The 20747-nt window shown below is 38.8% G+C and overlaps 1 protein-coding gene across 1 annotated transcript in view; it reads right to left on the reverse strand.

The window, feature by feature from the left end:
* The window catches only part of LOC101158100 (forkhead box protein J3), a 45713-nt gene extending 25197 nt beyond the window's left edge, over window positions 1–20516 (reverse strand). The window contains exon 1 of the mRNA XM_023954861.1: window positions 20042–20516. Within this exon, the coding sequence (XP_023810629.1) occupies window positions 20042–20362 (321 nt within the window). The 5' untranslated portion in view covers window positions 20363–20516. The remainder of the gene's footprint in view (window positions 1–20041) is intronic.
* Window positions 20517–20747: the final 231 nt, after the last annotated feature.

Below are 20747 nucleotides of genomic sequence, written 5' to 3' on the forward strand. Positions count from 1 at the left end.
GTTCATAGTTTTTTATTTCTGATTTGAATCAATTAAAAAATAATTTGCTAAACCAAACCTAGTAATAAATGTTTCAAAATGTATTTTTAAAAACTTTTCTATGAAAGGTTTAAGTTTATGTTAATGACCTGAAATGAAAAGAGAGTAAAAATGCAAAACTAAATATAAACTGTAAAAATGAATACTGAATGTAGCTATCTGTGCTAAGACTATGTCAGGCCATATTCATGTATTTTAGTAATTAAAACTTCTCATCCACTTTTCCAGGACACAAAAATTGTATTTTCCCTTAACAGCCCTCAACAATAAGCATTTAGTTAAATTAAAGTAATTTTTCAAAGGCAGACTAATTTAAAAAGGGCAGTACATGCAAGAAAGAAATTAGCTTGATAAGCGATAAAGTGTGGACACAAAAAGGAATTTGGGAGCAGCGAGATTAGTGACAAAAACACAATGGCCTTTTGGAATATTTGCAATGGGGATGTGGGGATGTTATTAAGGCCTTTGAGCAACAGAAGGCAAACAATTGAAACATTTTAAAAGAAAAGAAAAGAAAGAGAAATCTGCCAAAACCCACCAGAGACAATGGGAAAGCCAAGAGACACGTCAGTGATTTATATTCACCTTCACAGGTGCCGTATTTCCAGAGTTTGCAGGTAGTTTAGTAAAACTACAGGTAGAAAAAAGAGGGTAGACTAAAGAACAATATGCTCTTCGTCATAAATGTCTCACGTGATGGCCAAGTGTAATAAAAAAATTCATGTCATTTACATAAACAAAACGACTGATAAAGATGTTGCCATGTTGGACCAAGCTGTCTAACCTCTGACTGATACCTGTTTACCACTAGTAGTAAGTTTAGACCTAAAACTTACCTTCCTACACAAATGTGTGAAAAACATTTTCAACTCTACCTACTAGGCAATGAAATCCAACTTAATTTGGCAAGTCATTTTGCTGAGAGCAATCCAAGGATACTGCAAAAGAGCCGACAAGAATCTGAGCCAACTCAAGAAACTCACAGTTCCCTTGAGGCATATAACACGTTTATGAATGCTACATCAAGGATGTTCCCTTTTAAGCAGAGGCAATGGGGTTATAGAACAAAAGTTCTTCCACGAATGCTGTGAACTCAATCTCACTAAGGCATTTCATCCACGTTCTCCTCTTTAACTGCTTCTTTACTTTCAAAAGGCCAGCCTTGGATAGAGTCTAAAAAAATTAGAAGGGGTGGGGGTGGGGGTCACTTTTTTTTAATATGCTCACACTTTTGAATGGTGTGTTAGAAATTTGAGCATTTCCCTTTTAAATTCAGTCACTGCAGATTTAAAAAGCTGTGAAGTAAAAATTCCCTCAATGCAACACTGAATGGCAGGTCACACTACAACATATGACTCAAACCACTCGCATGAGGCGTTTTTGATCACGGCCCCCGAAAGAGCTGTCTCTGTCTCTTTTAGGCTAACAGTTGCACCTCTGCCATCTCGATTCCCTCAGAAAACACAAACCGCATGCTTCAGAAATGCTTAATACAATCTCTAATGTTGCTAGAATTGCTACACTATTGCATAGTGCGGCATGCAGAATTGTAGCGTGATTCCATTAACTGGATTATTTCAGAAACCCTCTGACCTTCAACAGGGTTGTCACTGGCAATGCACCAGGACAAATGTAAGAATAAATAAAAATGCAGTGGGATAGACCGGTGTAAAAATTGACAGTTATGAGTGATAAACTATTTAATACAATACATTTAGTGCATTTAGTCTGTAAATTAAGGAGGTGACGGGCAGACAGAGACTGTCCATGGGTAGTTATAAAACATGCATGCAAATTACTTTTGGTAAAGTGCAGCAAAGTAATACTGAAATGATTATTTTAACTGTAAAAACATGACTTTTTTATTCAATTGTTCTTTTTACGGAGCTTAATAAAGTTCAAATTAAATTAATTGCTTCCTAATGAACTTCAATTAATTTGACACTTTAAAGCAGTTTTCAGTGTAGCCATTAGGGGCAATTAAATCCTAAACTCAAGCTTTTACTTTGAAGTAGTGTTGCCAAGTCATGTTTGACAAAATTTAAATTTGCAAATCAATGTTTTCTTGGTCATTCGGTAAGAAAAAATAAGTCACAAAATTTTAATTTGCAAATCAATGTTTTCTTGGTCATTCGGTAAGAAAAAATAAGTCACCAAAGCACCAATAAAAATAAAAAAAAATAAATAAAAATAGCCACCTGTATTGAGTGGTGTGAAATTGACTCTGGATCTCAGAGCAATGCTGGCTCATTCTTTCTTCCTGTGCCTAACAGGGCCCTTTTTTCCCTCCCCGCCGCCTCCACTGCAGAGGCAACATAAGGCCATGAAAGATTGGAGGCAAAATGACGTCCTCTGGTTTATCCTCCCTGAAAGCCTTCGCATGCTCTCAGTTCCACATGAGGGATCTGATGAAAGCTGTTTGTCAGTACGCCACTTAATTATCAGCCTGAAGAGGAGCCTCTGATGCTTTCCTCTGACAATGGCTCACAGCAGACTACTGACTACAATGTGGACCAACAATGAAGAAATGACTGTAGCTCCTAATGGTGTCAGGGTAGTGCCAACAGTTCTAAGATTTCAAATACAACAATTTCCCAGAAAGTCTTGTGCTCTTGCTGTTTTAGAAGGCACTCTTTGCAGATTGCAGTTTGCGATGCTCTGAACAAACAGATACTATGAAGGTGATATTTTACCAGAAATTGCTACATACAACAACTGCAGTTGAAACTGAGGAAGCATTTGAATAAAAAAAAAAAAATTCAGAACTAAAACCAAGCACAATACACAAAATTCATATAGAGTAGGCCTCCACAATTAATCGCAAATTTATTGTTATCCCGATTTCAAGCTGTGCAATATTTTTATCGCAAAAGTCAGCGAAAATCGCAATAAATGGTAAACCTTAAATGTGCTAAAAGAATCTTATGGCAACTTGAACTATTCGATATGTACATCCCATAGCTCATCATAAGTTGATTACCCAAAACGGCTTCATACGTAGCCGCTCCCACGTGTAAGGAGCGTGCCGCTCCATTGGCTGAATAAGACGCCAACATAGTCTTTGATAAATGATGATAAGCGCATAGTGCAGTGGCAGAAATTTAGAAGCATCTGCTGTAATTTAAAGTATTTTTCACATCCATCACCATGTTTGTGCATAAGTTATCACACCAGTTAGTATGTGTTCATTCACATAATTATTATTTGATGGAAACTGTATTGCGAAATAGTGCATTTTCGACATTTCTAGAATTTAATAAAGTTTTCCGCATACGTGTAATGGAAATGGGCCGTCTGGTATCGCGTGCATTTGCTTACCTCGTGTGTGAACAGTAGGGGAGGAGCATTCGAGAAAAAGGAGAGCAGATGAACACCACTAATTTTGCATTAAGTGAAACTTTTTATTATTATCAAGAGTAGGCGACAACTGCTTCTCTCACAGGCAGCGGATTTTCGCCAGTTACCGGCTACTTTTGAGGCACCTGCTTTCAAGAACACAAAATTTGATGCTGTGAGTTGAGAACCTCTGACTTCAAAACTGAACTCTAAGCGTCAACATTTTAAGGAAATCTTTTTCCACCACAAAATCATTTTCCTGAAGATTTGAGATACAATTAAGTACCAGAAAATCTTTTTTTCCTCCTCTTAATACATTTCAGATTTGACTTCCTTGTAAAAAGAAATCACAGATGGACCCTACAGTCCATTAGCCAAGTTAATGTAGAGCTGCCAGACTTGCTGACCCATTAATAATACATTGCAGTGGTCAAAAGAGGCCAGACACCTCTGTGCACCCTTTCATCTCTCTACATGGTCACATTAATGGACTAATTCAGATGCAATTAACTGGGGAAAGAGAGGCTGTGGCCTTGTGGCTGGTGGAGCACAGGCTGAAAGGCTTGGAGCCAAGGCTTGGATTATAATCATTCTCAGCACACACATGAACTCACATTCACAAAACAATTTACATCTCATTAGAAAAGAGGCTACACACTTTGGAGTAAAACAGAAATGGTTTTAACCATTAATACAAAGCCAAATTAAGTTACGGCCATGTTTTAAACAAAAACTATTCAAACTATTTAGAAAAAAACACAAGTGACCATGTTTAGACTGGCCTTACAATAAAAAAAGTAGTAGTAACATTTCCAGCTATTTTTTTGTGTGCATTTGCTGCCTATTAGAGCAAGTTTTATTCCCTAACAGGTTGGAGAAATCCTGCAAATTTAGATGTGACATTGACAAATGAGCAATTACAGGGACGGTATTCAAATATCACATTTGTGACCAGCATGACCCACGATTAGCGCTGCTGATGCAGATTCTTAGATGCAAGAAATGTGCCTGTCAATACAGGCTACTGGGAGGGAGCATGGCCCATTCTGGCATGTCATCCATCACGGGTTCCACTCCACTGCTACAGCTGTGTCACTGTCCCCCTTCCCACAGACAACTGACCTCATTGAGGACGTGCCAACAGGATGATCAAATAACACTCAGGGATGAGTGCTACCATCCTGGTTCACTGACGAGACCAACACTTGGATGATGGCTGTCATTGTGGTAAATTTATCTAAAAGAAGCTTTAAATACCAGTGTCTAAAATTATGTTTGTGCTGCTCATAAATAAAAAGAAATGAGAGTAAAGAGGTAAAAATTACAAGGAGCAGTGTATAGTAATTAACTTCTGAAAATTGGCTCAAAGGAGGAGTTCAAAAACTGCCAAAGAAACAGGATGCACAAAAAAGAAGAAACCGGACAAGATTCTGCAGGATAATTACTTACCATGCAGGTTTTTACCATCTCAATCATTAGGGTCAGTCTTCCTTTAAAATTCTAAACAGATGCGAGTGACCCACATTCAGGATGTCAGACTGCATGAATGAGCTCCCAGACTCAGTTTGTAGGCATACATTGCCGGGAATTCAAACCCAAGCTACAGGCCTTTGCCCATATCCCAACCTGTATGGTGTTGCCAAGGTTTATTTAAAAAATACAATTCACAAGACTCTACTAATTAGTCCTCCAACCCTTTTCTCTTTCATTTCCAAAAAGGAAACGCTGTGTGCAAGCTACAGCACTGGCAGATCAATTAGCAGCAAACTTCACAGTAGGCAATGGTTCATCTGGGAGAGCAGGCTAGCATATTTATGAATATTATAAACTGCATTTCAAAAACCAGAACAGGGCACAAGGAATATTCACTCATACACTAAAAGATGATTTCCAAAAATGTTCTGATAAAGTTCTGGAAATATATTGTCTGGTGTATTCTAAAGCCAGTCACACTTTAAACCTCTGCTGCTCTTTGTAAGAGCAAAAATCTGTTTGCAGACTTAGCAGGGATTGTATATAAACCCAATGTTAACAAAATATAAAGGCGTGATAATCACAAGAGAAATGTAATTTCAATACCAAGCTTTTTTTCCATTTAAAATTACTCTAACATTACCTGCTTTCATGTGAGATTAAGTAGTCTCTAAATTATTCATTAAAATTTTTTGGCTACATTAAATAAGTTACAAACATTTAACTTATTTTAGATACAATTATTTGGCAATCTAGGCACTACAACCAAAAAACCTCAGATTAGATTAGATTAGATCTGCTTTATTGTCATTGTCCGTTGACAATGAGATTGAAGCATCGCCATCAGTGCAAGACAAGCAAACCTTTGACCCAGGAATGTTTTCAATACCACTGTTGGTTATTAGTATCATACTGTCTATGAAACAGCTGGTTCATTGCAGCAACCATCATGTTTCGCTGCCATTCTTAAGAGCGTGAGAACAAACAGACAAAACTAAATATGAATAGAGAGGACAATCATATTATCATAGAATAGATAGAATAACTAGAAAACAGACACAAACCTAAACATATATATTTTATTCAAATAAAACCAACCCTGAAAGAGCTTTTGAGCTACATGCAAACATCAACAGTACGACTCAAAAGAATTAAAAAAGTAACTCAAATTTAATTTGCTTTTCATTTGCTTATTTTCAATTACTAAATTGTTTTCACTGAAAAAAAAGAAAAAATAAGGTCTTGATGTACATATCCTACAAATCTACAGTGTGACATAAAACGAAAAAGCTGATTAGGTAAAAACATCTGACTAAATTTCAGGAAAAGGAAGCACTTTATTTAATGTGTTTCTGGCAACTGAAAAATAACAAAGACTGTCAAAATCCCCTCGCTACTCCCTCACCTCAAAAAGACTATATAGAATGGAAATATCCAGTGCCCTGGATTTTAATACAATTTGGCAACTTTTTTAAAAATGTATTAACTTATTTTTTTAAATAAGCTAAGTATGACGTCAGTTTGCCAAAGTAAGAACCCCATAATTGTGAACATTTTACAAAGACGAATTATGGATCCATTGAGTTCTGCTGATGACAGCTTGAACACCTACCCTAACCCAAACCACATGTTGTTCAAATACAATGCATCATGGTCTATATTTTCAAATTTTGTAGGCATTGATGCACACTGGGTTTTCCCAGAGACCTCTGGGAAATTTCACTGGATTTTGGATTTGTAGATTCGGACACCCCAAATAAATGCCGAGCACTCTATATAGTGGACTGCAGGGAGCAGGGAGTGAATTTGAACACAGCCATATATTTTACCCAGAAGTTATTCATTATCAAACAGCAAAGATGTTTAACCTTTTTACTGATTTAAAAGTTGTTTTAACCCTTGTGCTATCCTATGGGGTCCAGAGGACTCGATCCTTACATTGGCGTGTTCTCCCTACCATGACAAACGTGGATAAAGGTGAAGAGGATTTCATGTAATCCATGTACACCAGTGAAGATCACAGATCTTTAAAGAAAAAAGGTATAGCGCGCTGTCTTGTGGGGTCTAGATGACCCCACTCCCAATGTTAAAGGGTCTAGGATAGCACAAGTGTCACGATACTGCAGACACTGCCTTTAAAACATAAAAAACTATCATGTGTTTACTTAGTCCAGATAAGAATCAACAGCAAAAGTTAAAGTTTCAACAGAGAGCAACAAGACCAAATGGGTTAATATCGGCTGTTGTCTTGAAGTTGAACAATTCTCACATCCAAACTTTTCTTCAAAAATAATAAAAGCTTAATATAAGTTACATCTATGCTGAAAGACTTCCTTCAAGAGGACTTCTTATGTTTCACTACATCTAGAAGATAAAGACTGAATCAAACGAGCAGATAAAAACCTTTATTTTAAATCAAAATCCTGAAGCTATTTTAATTAATTATTGCATAAATGAATGGTTGGCAACTCTCATTTTTAACATATCCTTAAAGATTGATACAAATAGTAGGAATAGGGCAGCAGCATCAAGGTGCACAACTACAAACCAGATATTGACCTCATAATCGATTAAAAACCACAATCATAAGGTTTTACAAGCCACTGTTGCATTGTGTTTGATCAAAAACAGCAGATGGTGAGGAGCAATTAAAAAGCAATGGCTGCCTTGAATAATAATTTGAAAAATCCTGTATGCAGTGAATAAAAAGCATGACAGTAAGGCTTACTGTCAAAATGACAAACACAATTTAAAATAAAACAGTCGCCAATATCTTTAAACAGGTCTGCAGGCCACTTGAGGAGGCAACAGAGGCCTCAGGCCATTTATGTACTGCACTGCAGTCAGCACTTCACTCAGTGCAGCGCAGGGACAGCAGCTTCTGCCAAAATGTATCCATGCCAAGGCCTGCCAGCATGCTTTCCCCACCCACTCTAAGGGCCAAAGCATGAGCGGTGGGGAGCCGGTAGGCGGGTGCAAGGTGATGCTGGTGGGCGGGTGGCCAGGCTGGAGCTTCCTGACATGGTAACCTGCCTCACAGCAGGATCAAACTAGCAATCGAGTGAATCACTACTTCTCCCACAAACTGAAAGTCAGTGCATCACCGGCACAGAGCCACACTGCTGTCTCTACGTTACTGTAAAGGCTTGTCACTGTGATTTACCTGTAAGACAAGGTGAAGAATTAAACCTAAACAAAAATAGTTTCAGGGTTGATCTGAAATAACATTTCAAAAATGCAAATAAAGACTATTTATTTATTTATTTATTTATTTATTTATTTATTTATTTATTTATTTATATTAGCTTGTCTACCTCTGTTGCTGATATTTGAGTTTTAGCCAGGTCTTTTAAATGATCCAGTCTCATTATCCTACAGGCTAAAGGGGCGGATGAAGGAATCAAAGTCTAACACCAAAGCTATTTTACACTTTTGGATTTCAGAGCCTGCAAATTTCGGCTCGAGGTGGAAGATACAGAAAAAAAAGGTGGAAAAGCTCATACCTCTTCAATCTTCTACAAATAAACCAAAGTTGCAAGGATTTCCTGAGCTGTGACGAGTCACTACTCAGAAGCAGGCACATTATCTATCTACAGAGTAAATAATGTCCTGGAGGACCCAAATCGCCTCTTTAAAAAAGGGCAAGCTGCTCCAGGCCACCAATATTAAGCTTCAGATCCGATAGGAAGTCAAACCTTTGATCTGTTTTGGGGTACTGTGTATTTGCATTTTATAATGAGATCAAAGCAAGGTCCAAGCCTTCTACAGAAGGCAGCTCTATGCTTCATATCTGCACTCTCACTGAATTTACAGACTAATGCAAGAGCTACAGACCCTGGTGAAAATGCAGAAATGGATGTCAATGTTTGTTAATCAATACCAGAAACCCCCTATTAACTTACAAATATTTTTGTCCCAGTACAAAGATTCAGAACACAAAAAAAATAATACTAAAAAGTCCCAGTGGCAGCAGCAGCAGCAATCTTTTCAACAGTTACAAAGGAAACATTTCACACATTTTTACAGTGTTTAAAAACGGAGTGATTTTATTTGGCATCCTCACCTGGAAGAAATGTAGAGATAAAATTTATACACCTCGCCTGAGGAAATCCCACAAGTAGAATAGAGGAGGTTTAAAATGAAAGTGGAGGTCAACATTGAAAAACATATATATATATATTTTTTTTTTATTCCAGGAGAAAGCGCCAGAAAAGAACGTCAAACGTCATGTCAATTTCCTAAGCTGGTTTGAGAGTTTTACATCTTTAGGCAGCAAAAAAGAGATGGAAGTTGGAAGATTGCGAACAGTCAGAAGATGTTCCATCAGCAAATGGATTTTAGAACTGTATGCAATTTAAACATATGAGGTAATTGCGGCCCAAATGCCTCACACTCATTTTTTTGGGTGCAAATTTAGCTTTGATTAGAGCCATCTTATACTGATTTCTCTTTAAATTTCAGAACAGAATTAATTTAATTCCAGACTAATATTTATTTACTTGTGTCGATGAGTTAACTGTAGTATGTAGTACAAGACTATCTGCAATGTTTTCTTTCTGAGGAGATGTTTTAAAAGAATCTATTAAGGTTTGTGTCTGTTTTCTAGTTATTCTATCTATTCTATATTGCAGCTGCTCTGCTCATATCTGGATGTTTTCACACAACCTGACCTCAATCTGGGGGCCCATAACATGGCTTGACTTAGAATGCAGTAACTAAGGTAACACTGGATCATAACATCCCCTAAAAACTTGAACCCTATAGATAAAAGGCACTTAATCCTGAGTTTGGACCCAGGACATCACCTCGTTATGCTTCCTCACAAACTCAATCCCTTAGATTTCTCAGCACTTAAAGGATACATATTGTTTTGAAGTTATATTTATTTTCTGATTTGATAGCTTTCTTTTGGGCTATATTGCCGTTTATGGACAATGGTCAATTGTGGAAAGGTTCAAATCAGAGCGGATTGCATTTCTGAGTATGGTTTTTTTATCAGCTGCTCTCTATTCATTCTGGCAGAAATGACCACTGTTTGATTTCATCCCATTGGTTCCATTTTAATACTTCTAGTGACACTTTTACTCCAGGAGGACATTCTGCAGCCCTGTGATGGAGGTACTGGGATTGTGATAGGCTAAACAGGCTGCCAGAAAAGTCATCCCACAGGTTGCCTCCCAGTTAACCTGATGAAATATGTAAGTGTATCTGCTGTGCTTCTATGAGAGATCCAGACACCCTGAACTCTTTACCAGGCAGCAGTGTATTAAGTTTGCTTTTATTTTGCTTCGGATAGCAACATTGCTCTGAATGAAATGTTTTCAGTACTTCATGAAGTAAAGAAAGTTTTCAAGCTTTGTCTTGCCACAAAGTTGATTTAGAATCAGGTCTTTATCCCACACCAACTTGTTGTTCTTGTGTAAATGTGCCTATATTGTGAAAGGAGTCCAACAGGATTTGGGGGATAACTCTACTTTGTTTTAACTTGCAAAACACAAATATTGAAGAAACCTGGCTTTATGGATTTTTTTTTGAATAGCTGTATGGAAAAAAATCCCAACATCCAGTACATTAGGTAAGCTAAATACCACCAGAAGAGTCTAGTGCTGCTGGAAGAAAACCAGAGCAGTTCTCTACTGCCTCAAAATGTGACCCCTAATGTTATCCCTTCATAGAGTCTAATGGTGTGGAGTTCAGAGTGCCAGAATTACATCTTTTCTCATCATAACTTTATTGCTTCAGCCCTTAATTTGACAACTTTACACCTTTTGGCCTTAAACTTAATAGTCTCAATCATTTCCTATAAAACGGACTAAAACGCTGCTAGAAAGAGGAGCGCACAGCATTGCTGCTGAAGGAAAAGCACATAGAACTTTAAACATGTTTTCAGCAATCACTGGCATGTGAAAGATTCCTGATGTCAAATGAAAGTTTTGTGCTTTTTCTATATGTTCCACTGAAATGCTTCTGGTATTTGTCTTGTAACCTGCCCTGTGATTGAAGTAAGACCGCCTTATGCACTGCATCACAATTTGCTGAGCAAAAAAAAAAAAATCCTGACACAGGAAGTTAGTGCTTTGAATGACAGAAAAATCTTTTTTTTTTAACAATTTGAATCAATATAAATCAAATTACAAAATCTATAAAGCTTAAAAGAGGAACTTTTGCATGCGATTTGTTTTTCACATTAACTTGGGTTAAATTTAGTTATGATGAAGGTAACTGCATATACCGGTACCTCAACATTACACACATCATTTAGCACAGTGGCCTTTAGTTTTATAAGAATGTAAATGTATATAGCCTAAAAAATAGTTATTTTATTCTGTAATTATATCAAATTATTGTTTACCAAATTTCAACATAAAATATACAACCCAAGCTAAAAAATAACATAAAAAATACAAATCATTTTGCTTTTTCTGTTTGAAAATTTAAAAAAACAAAAAAAAAAAACTTTCAAAATAGATTGGAATTTATTTTTAATTTAAAAAATAATAATCAGAATTTGTATCAACTTCTTCAGCCCCACTGAGCACTACTTTCAAGGAGAAATCTACTGTGGTAAGGTGAGATCTCTTATTTTGTGATAATCTGGTTCACATAAAAGACCATCTTAATTTTAAATTGCCGACACACTAAAGTCAATACTGCATAAAAGAAGAAGCTGACAGAAGAACAGGATATACTTCCTTAGATAAATGTGTTCAGAAACAAAATGCATCCAAGCAATCAGGAATATGTAAAAAAATAAATAAAAACGTGCTTTACATTAAAATAGCTGATAAGAATGGAGGCTACAGCATTAGAGCTGAATCATGCAAACAACTGCACAGAAAAATCCTTCAAAACAAAAAATCAAATATACCTCAGAGCCAGAAATGGTGCAAGAAAGACTAACTGATCTCTTGCTCGTGGATGCCAAGCACATATTCTGCTTCCCTGGAGGCAACAACAACATTTGACCTTGAGGAATTATGTGTTTTTATTGACAGGACTTATTGATATTTCTTAAAAGCGGAAGCAAATAAAGTTCTACAGAGATGATTAAACTGCTGGTGCTCAGATTAGCCAGGTCTCATCTCACAGGCACAGCGTGCATTATCATAAAGAATAGAAGTAAGCATGTGTTGTGTTTCAAATTGCTGCGGCTGACATCTCCAGGGGAAGGGAAGCGCTATGACTACATTTGACCTACATTCACCCCATCATAGCATGCTTGCTTTCATCTAATTACATACACACAGGCATGCACACTTAGCCACTCTATAGAAGAACTCCTAACACAGCTACAGTTGGGGAGAGTAAAACTGCAAGCACAAAACAGAACACGCCTCTTTGGGCTAATGTTGCTTCCAAACCTTTAAAGTGTGCCAATTCCTTCCAACAAATGGGACAAGCACCATAACCACAGTGCTAAACAAAAGTATGTGTCTAAATACAAGTATGTTCTATAAATACAGATTCAAGCACAGTTTTTATTCTCAGAAAAACTATGACAGAGAAACCACAGCACTAACAAGAATTGAAAAATTCAGAGGTGCAGGCCTTTGCTGAAGAGCACATCTAGAAATCGCTTCTTTAGTTTCCTGTACTCTGGTTAGAGTGATGTGGTTCCTCACACTTTTAATGTAAGGGTATTTCTACATTTGCAAGCCGCATGCAGACTGCGCTAGCTTCTAATGAACAAGAAAATGATTGAAGAATGATAATGACTAATTTTAGCACTTGCATTTTCGTCACAGACATCATTCCAGTTGAGTCAAATCTTTGTTAATTTTGATAATGAAACCTGCTCAATTCGAATGCCTTGCAACTGTGGGTAGAAATGAAATGGTGGAGTCCCTAAATTTCTCACACTTTGAAGGAAATCCATGAAGAGCCTCAGCCAAATTACAGGATAAAATAATAAAACACAAACTACAAATATTAGAAAATTAACTTGAAACAAAATTAAAGTAAATTTAAATAGGCCAATTCTTGTTAAAGTATGTAAAAGACAATATAAAGGTCAAAAAGGAATCCAAAGGAAGACTTAATGCCTCAGTCACACGCGCGCGGCTGCTGTGGGTTTCAGGGTTGTCTGGGTTTTAGAGAGGAGGAGCTTCATCTTAAGAAGACCACAGATGTGCCTTGCAGTTCCCTTAAGGTTTGTAAGTCCACCATAAGGGACGTAATGAAAATGGAACATATGACTGTCGTGTGTGTGGTATCATAAATAATAATGCATGTTGCATGCACTTATGATAAATTGGGGATGTACAGTGCCCTATAGCATTATTTCAGTCATTAGAGAGGTGTTCGCCCTGGCTTCTTACCAAACACATGCAAATGCTGCACACAAAGGGTGTGCAGGTTATACATTAGTGCCCGTAAGATACCTGTAGGATGCCCACACAAATTATGCTCTGCTTAGCTTATATCCTCATTTCAAACTGTCAGGCTGTGCGCCAGGGCAGGGAGCACGCACCTTTCACGTGAACAGCACTACACAAAGGGGATCCTTGCACAGTGTTTGTGGGGGTTGAAAAAAACGGCACAACACGCCTGTTTCTCTCCTACTTACCCCTGATCTAGCCTTACTTGTTGCTTGTCTTAAGTCTCTTCTTCAGCTGGCGGTGTCAACCGCCCAACGAATCATAGAATCTCCAAGTCATCGAGGTCATCTACAAGAGATGTCGCCTTCGCCAAGCACACAGTATTCTAAAGCAGTGGTTCCCAACCTTTATGTGGCATGAAACGGTATACTTTAATTAAAAAATGTGTTATTAATAACAGATAATAACACAAGTGGAACTTCAATCTCTGGTAACATATTCTGCCAAGTAACTTCATGAGTGCTATCCATACAGGCTCGATTTTTAGGAGTAACTTGCTGCGATAAATCCAATTTTTAAGTAGGACTCCTGGTAGCCTACTGTTTTGTTTTGTTTTTTGTCTCGAGGTCGTAGCCTGTTCTTCCATCAGTTTTTCTGTCCTGCACTTATCCCTGATCCATTTGCAAAGAACCGTTTCACATACAACTTTTCTCGTGTTCCTCCCCGCCGGACTACTTTTACAGCTCAAGTGACTGAAATGTAACAGAGATTTCTTTCAATTTCCAAAACAAAGATTTTTCAGAATAAAAGATTGTTCAAATGTAGTCATTTCGCTCCTCTGACCAAACTTTGCAGCTCAAAAGATCGAAGGTGTAGCTGAGATAATCCGGTTAATTAAAAAAAAAAAAACAATTTTAAAAGAAAAGGAAAAAAAAAAAACGGCATAATTATTCATTTCTCCCACAGTCCGGTGCCAATTGATCCACGGACCGGTACTGGTCCGCAGGCCCAGTGGTTTGTTACCACTGTTTTCTAAAGGACTCAGGGACTCACCCCGCTCACAGACTGTTTTCTCCCTTGCCTTCAGGCACACGCTTCAGCGTCCCCAAGTCAAGTACTCGTAACAAAGGAGCAGTTCTTTTCCCGGGACTGTTTCCTTTCTAAAGTATGTCCCCCACTGACACCCCCATACACCTCACCAACTTCTGGGTATTTATTATTGCAAATACAACTAATAAACTACACTGTATGTCCACCTATCTGTTAATGCAAATATATCATATTTTTTTGATTTTTTGATTTGAAATGGTTTATTTCAAGCAATTAAGTAGAAATAATACACAACAGCAATATAATCATCAGTTATACATTCATACAGTAACTAATCAAACTTAGGATAATTAGACATATTAATAAATATTGCTTGAAAGAGAGTGGAAGGAAGCGAACTTATATAATCCCACCCCGTTGTACTATAACCATTTTATTACATGATTTATCAATATCCGGTTCCCAGTTTTTATCAGACAGAATTAAAAATCATAAGATATCGATAAAGCACATGGCTGTGTAACCCGGAACCGGTTACATCATATGTAAATTTCTAATGAGCCCACTCGTAAATCTGTACATAACTGTTTATAATTTTTTAATAGTAGTACTATCCTGTATATTATATTCATATTCACCTCATATCAATATGCATATTTAACTTATTTTATCATATGATTATATCCTGTACTTTACTGCTTGTTTGCACTCTGGTTAGACACAAACTGCTCGTTGTTACCTTGTACTTGTACATGTGTTATGACAAAGTTGAATCTAATTTAATCTTAATTGTTCACTAAAACCTGACGCCCGCCCACAGCATGCCCATAGAAAAAATGTGCATGAACATTTTTGGCTGTACAGAACTGTTCAAAAATGCAGTGAGTTTTACATCTTTATTGTTAAATAATATATATATTTTTTTTAAATTTGACCAAAGGTCCCTTTGAGCAACTTTGGTAAGAATCAATAAAGTCATAATTTCAATTAATAATTCAATAATTTCAGATTATCCCAGGAGTTTACCATGTCATTATTTTTTTTTTTAAATCAACAACAAAAAAAAACAAAAATCACATAACTTCATATAGAACATCTTACCAAAAACCCACATTTTAAAATTTGGTGCAGCTGGTTGGAAAACATCACTGACATCAATCTCAGACACCTGTAATAATTAGTCTGCCAACTGAGTTCAACTAAAGAAAAAGCAACTAAAAAAGACGTTCCATATTATTAAGCAGACCAACATGTTCAACCAATAGGGGAAGAAAAAAAATCTCTTTGCTGCCAAAAAGCATGAATCAGTTAAATGCCTTGGACAAGGTATGAAAACCTTGAATATTTAAAGAAAACCTAAGGCTGATCATCGTACTATTAAGATATTTGTGGCTGAGCACACACAGGTTAATGCAGATAAAGGCAGAATGAGGAATGTTTCTACTAGACAAATGCATCAGATTTAAAAAGCAGCTGTTAAATACAATTACAAAGCAGCAAGAACATTTTTGAGGCTGCTGCTGTCTCTGGAGTCCCACTAACATCAAAGTGTAGGATCCTCCAGAAGCTTGCAGTTGTACATTAACCTTCTATTCGGCCACTCCCTAAAAAACACTCAGGGGCAGAAAAAGCTGCATTGGGCCCAGACATACATGAAGGCTCATTTTCAAACAGTCTTGTTCACTGTTGAGTGCCGTGCAACCCTGGATGGTCCAGATGGATGCTGGGTGGATGGGCACCATGTCTCAACAAGGTTGTGAAGTTCGCAAGGAGGTTGTGGAAGCATATGGAGAGAGCTGGTCGGCCTCTTTAGGGTCCCTGAAGGTGTCAAAATGACATCTTCATGCAAGACAATGCACCATTTCATGCTGCAAGGAATACCTTTGCATCATTAGCCGCGGTTACATGGGCAGAATATCTTGATCGGATCAATGGTCGGGTTAAAATTCACCCGTGCACATGGGCACAGAAAACCTTTTTCCGATTAGAACAAACGTTCCCATGGCTCACACTCTCGTTCGGAATGAATCATTTGGGCATGCGCAGTAGTGTAAAAATCACCCGGATGCGGATATAGGTCCCGTTGTAAACAAACCGCTTCCATAGACATTTATGCAGCAGCTCGGTAACATACGAGACGATCTTCCAAACGTGCTTTTATTAATGTCATGAATATTATGAATTGCCTGTTCGCTCATCGTTATATTTAATCTGTGTGGTCAGTGCTTTTTTTGTGGAAGAATTAAGCTGGACGAAAGCTTAGGACAGACTAACACGGGCTAACATCATTAGCCTGATGGATGGACACAAAATCCAGGACCGTGCGAGAAACGCAGCAATCTGCAGCTTTCTAAGGACTGAGCGACATTTATTTCTGCTCTGAAAGTTCACACAGACCGCCCCAAAGCCACTCTGTGAGCTGGCGCCCCGAGCTCTGTTCGAACACGGGTCCTCCTGAGTCCTGCAGCCGCTAACCCAGAGCGGCGGGACGGCTCGCAGTCTGAATTCTCCCACACATAACAAAACAACAAAACGCACACGTAACCCCCCCCCCCCCCCCCCCCCCCCGACACAACATTATTAATCCAGCTGCTCTGCTCACTCGGGTGCCAGTGGACCGAGTGAGCGCTCCTCCTCCGAATCTCCCCCGTGAGGGGTGTAAGAGAGGGGAGAGCCAGCGGGGCGAGAGCGGAGCGGCGCTTTTCACGGGGTGTCCGCAGAGCTGGTCGGTCCCGTATGCGCTCCAAAGCTTTCTCTCAGCGAAACACCGTCTATGCGTGACGTAAACCAGAGCAGCAGTGACACACGATCGGAATGACCGTTTACATGCTCCACGATCGGATAAACGATCGGTATAACCCACCTATCTCGATCGGAAAGAAATTCTGATCCGAATGAGTCTGACCGGGGCAGAGTATTCCGAACGGCGCGTTTACATGACGCATTTTCTTTCCGATCAGGCGTTCATTCCGATTACTTTTGCCCATGTAAACGCGGCTATTGGCTGCTATGGGCTAAAAGGAGATCAACTGATGATGTGCCCTCCATCTTCCCCTGACCTCAACCCTATTGAGGACCTTTGGAGCATCCTAAAGCAAAATATCTGAGGGTGGGACGCAGTTCACATCCAAACAGCAGCTCTGGGAGGCTATTTTTGTAAAGAATACCATCATAATGCTGTCTTTTGGAGGTTTGTTCAATAATTTTAAATATATACTGTAATTACATTACATTTTTAAAGGACAAAACATTTTGTACATACATAAGCCGCCCCTGTCTATAAGCCGCATGTGCCCACATTGAAACATGTGTTGTAGAATGATGTGTATGTGCTGAAACAGTGCAGTGTATTAGAAAGAGGGGAGAGCACGTGCAGTGGGAGGGGAGAGCTTATGCAGAGTGCAGCGCAAGAGAGAGAACTCTCCCTCACTCTTGCTCTGCTCCCCCTCCTTCCTCTTACACACGCAGCACGCTGACACACCTACTCATTCTACAACACCTATATAGTGAGTTCAGTAGTTACATAGTTCGTTGTTACTGTTATTTGTTAATAAAGAATAGTGCGTTGTAATTATTACTTGTACCGGTATTCATTTGTGACGCGCCGACGGGGGATTTTGTGTTTGGGGGGGGGGTGGACCGCGACACCGCAACTCCTGCTGCATCATCACCCCGCGATGATCAAAAATCCCACACCGTCACAGCTCTATTCCAAACAGTGCCTGTGTGCAATATGGTAGTAACAGCACTAACAGGGCTGGTTAAAAAAAACATACCGTTAAAAGTCACTGAGAGCAGCAGTGACTTGTATGCGCTTCCTGTGCACTGAAACCATGGAAGTCTTCCTCCTCAGTGTGGGATTGGAATAGCGTCAGACATTCTTCGCAACACAGTCTCTCTGTCTCTCCTTCGTTGTCACTGTCAGTGTCACTATCATCCTGAGGCAATTTCACTCCTGAGAATGCGCTGTCCTCTCAGTCACGCAGCAGACCGGCTTTTCCAAACCCGTTGGTGATGGTGGATTTTTTTCACACTGCTTTTAACGATTGCTTGTAACATGAAAGCTGCGTCATATGCATTTCTTCTTGCATTTTCCATGATGAGCGTCTGTTCGTGCTATTCATTCACAAAGCAGAACTTTACATTAAACTTGCATCTTCCTCGACACATATACCGTATTCCCCGTCTCACTCTTACCCGTTCTGCTCGAGCGTTTGAAAAAAATGCATAAATTAGCTGTATCATTGAATAAGGCGCAGGGTTGAAAGTGTGTGACAAAAATAGCGTTTTATAATCCAGAAATTACGGTACTCTAATCCTTAGTGACTTGAAAATTTTGCTCACTGTCATTTGCATCTAGTATTAAGAAAATCATATAAAAATATAATTTGCCTAATAATTTGGAATGCACTGTAATTAAGACTATGCAGTTTTCAACCAAAGTTTAAAAAAAAACTTGTGTCATATTCTAGGACAGTTTTTGGAGAACAGCAGTAGTTCATTGGAAATTTGCCCAAGTTGGGGTGGAGTAACCCCATCACCCTTCCCGTCACCCATAACTAGGAGCTCTCTGTTTACACATCCTCCTGCTAGCTTTGTGTCCTGCCCAGCATATTTACAAGCTTTGAGTAACAAAGTTTTTGGTGTGCTCCTGATTCAAAACGATTTGAACAAATAAATCATCAAAAAATGCACTTTTAAGGTCAATTTTCTTTATATATGTCCTCCATCATGAGATGAAATGGAACAAGAACATGTTATAAAAACACCAAGAACCCAATTTTCTTGGAGTGGGTGTTTAAGTCCTTTTATTACCGTAATTAATAAATATTTAAACAAATTAAGACACACTCAGTTGTGTTACTGGAAAAAAGGTGAAAAGAAGCACAAAAAGAAAACAAGAGTTGCAGAATGAAACAATTTCCTTTCAAATGGCTATTCTGCAAAAACTAAAATCAATCCATTTTTAATACCACACGCTCCCCTTCCTCACCTACACGTGCACAAACACACACACACCTCCATGCAGCCTGTATATAAGCCAGAGCTCGTCGCCCCGGGAAATGGGCTTCATACATCTTGTCTGACTGCAATAAACCAGTGCCTAAGATTCTATTTCCAATAAACGTAGACTGATTGGAAAACTCATTCTAATATCAATTTCCATCTGAGCCCTTTAAAAGGCAATCAGCATAGCTTCATCTCAGTATATCATGGCCTCCTTGAGATGATGACACAGCATTGGCTTTCTCCTTCTGCATAATGGCCTTCTCCTATCAAGGCATCTGCAGTGAATAATACCACCCATGAATGGGCTATTTAGCCTGTGTTCGCACAGATAGGGGCTACTTCTCTGAATATTAATCCATGGTTTTACACTTCATATCATTTTTTAAGGCTGTACCATTTGTCATTTAGAGGAATACAGCACTTAGTGTGATTTGACACACTCTTAGTTTCTCTCTAAGCTTTCTCAGAGGTGACAATGGCAATTACCAGTGTCTCAGCACTTTGTTTAAGATACCCAGCACCTACAAGAACACCTTGCCTAAATCAGGTATCAATTTCAACCATTATGTAAATGCATTCAGCAGCTTATTAAAAAATGCAAAGCAGAGGGTAACCCTCTGCACACGGATAAAAACAAAAAACAAAGAAACCATCACAGATTACATAAATCAGGCACATCTTTAGGCTAGATATGGCCCTTTTCTAATATTTTGACAGTTCCTTGACACGTGGATATCCCCACAGTCTTTTTCATACTCTTAATTTTGTTTAGATATAAAGGTTGAATGGTTTACAATAGCTTTCTTTTTCCTTACCTTCCAGCCGCTGCCTGCTTCCCTGTAGTAGGGAAAGTTATCACAGATCCACTGGTAAATCTCACTCAATGTCATCTTCTTCTTTGGCGAACTGTTGATGGCAAATGTGATAAGGCTGGCATAGCTATAGGGAGGTTTGCCGTCCTTGTGCTGCTGGACCTCCTCCTGATCCAATGTGGTGTTGTGATCCAGCAGGGTGCTCTTCTTGCCCATGCCTGGCCCATGTGCATTCTGGGCATCAGCCTTGCGGATAGCTGCCTGCATGGTCAGCTGAGGAAGCCAATCCATGGAGGTTAGGCTACTCTCCAGCTCCGACGTCATGGTGACGGCAGGCGGTGCACAAGGAAATGGGGGGGGGGGGGGGGGGGGGGTGGTGGTTGTAGTTGTGGTGGCGGTGACCGTTGACAACTTGTGACTTTCCAAATGCGTCCCAAGGGTTAAAAGATACAAATCTGAGTGGGATGGAACTGGACTCCCTCAGCTCAGGACATTAGCACAGCATCTTCTGTTGGACAACACTGGAAAAAGATAAAATGAAGACATGTTTTTAATTTTCATTGTAATGCAATTCAGTTTGTGAGTATGTATGTAAAACATATTGGCTATACAATGTCCCCTCACTATTTCGCCGTTGACCTTATGTGATCTCCCAATTTCTTTTTGTTTCAGAGCATGATGCAGCACCATATTGCAAAATTTACATAAT

This window comes from Oryzias latipes, chromosome 5 (genome assembly GCF_002234675.1).
Source record: "Oryzias latipes chromosome 5, ASM223467v1".
Classification (NCBI taxonomy): Eukaryota; Metazoa; Chordata; class Actinopteri; order Beloniformes; family Adrianichthyidae; genus Oryzias; species Oryzias latipes.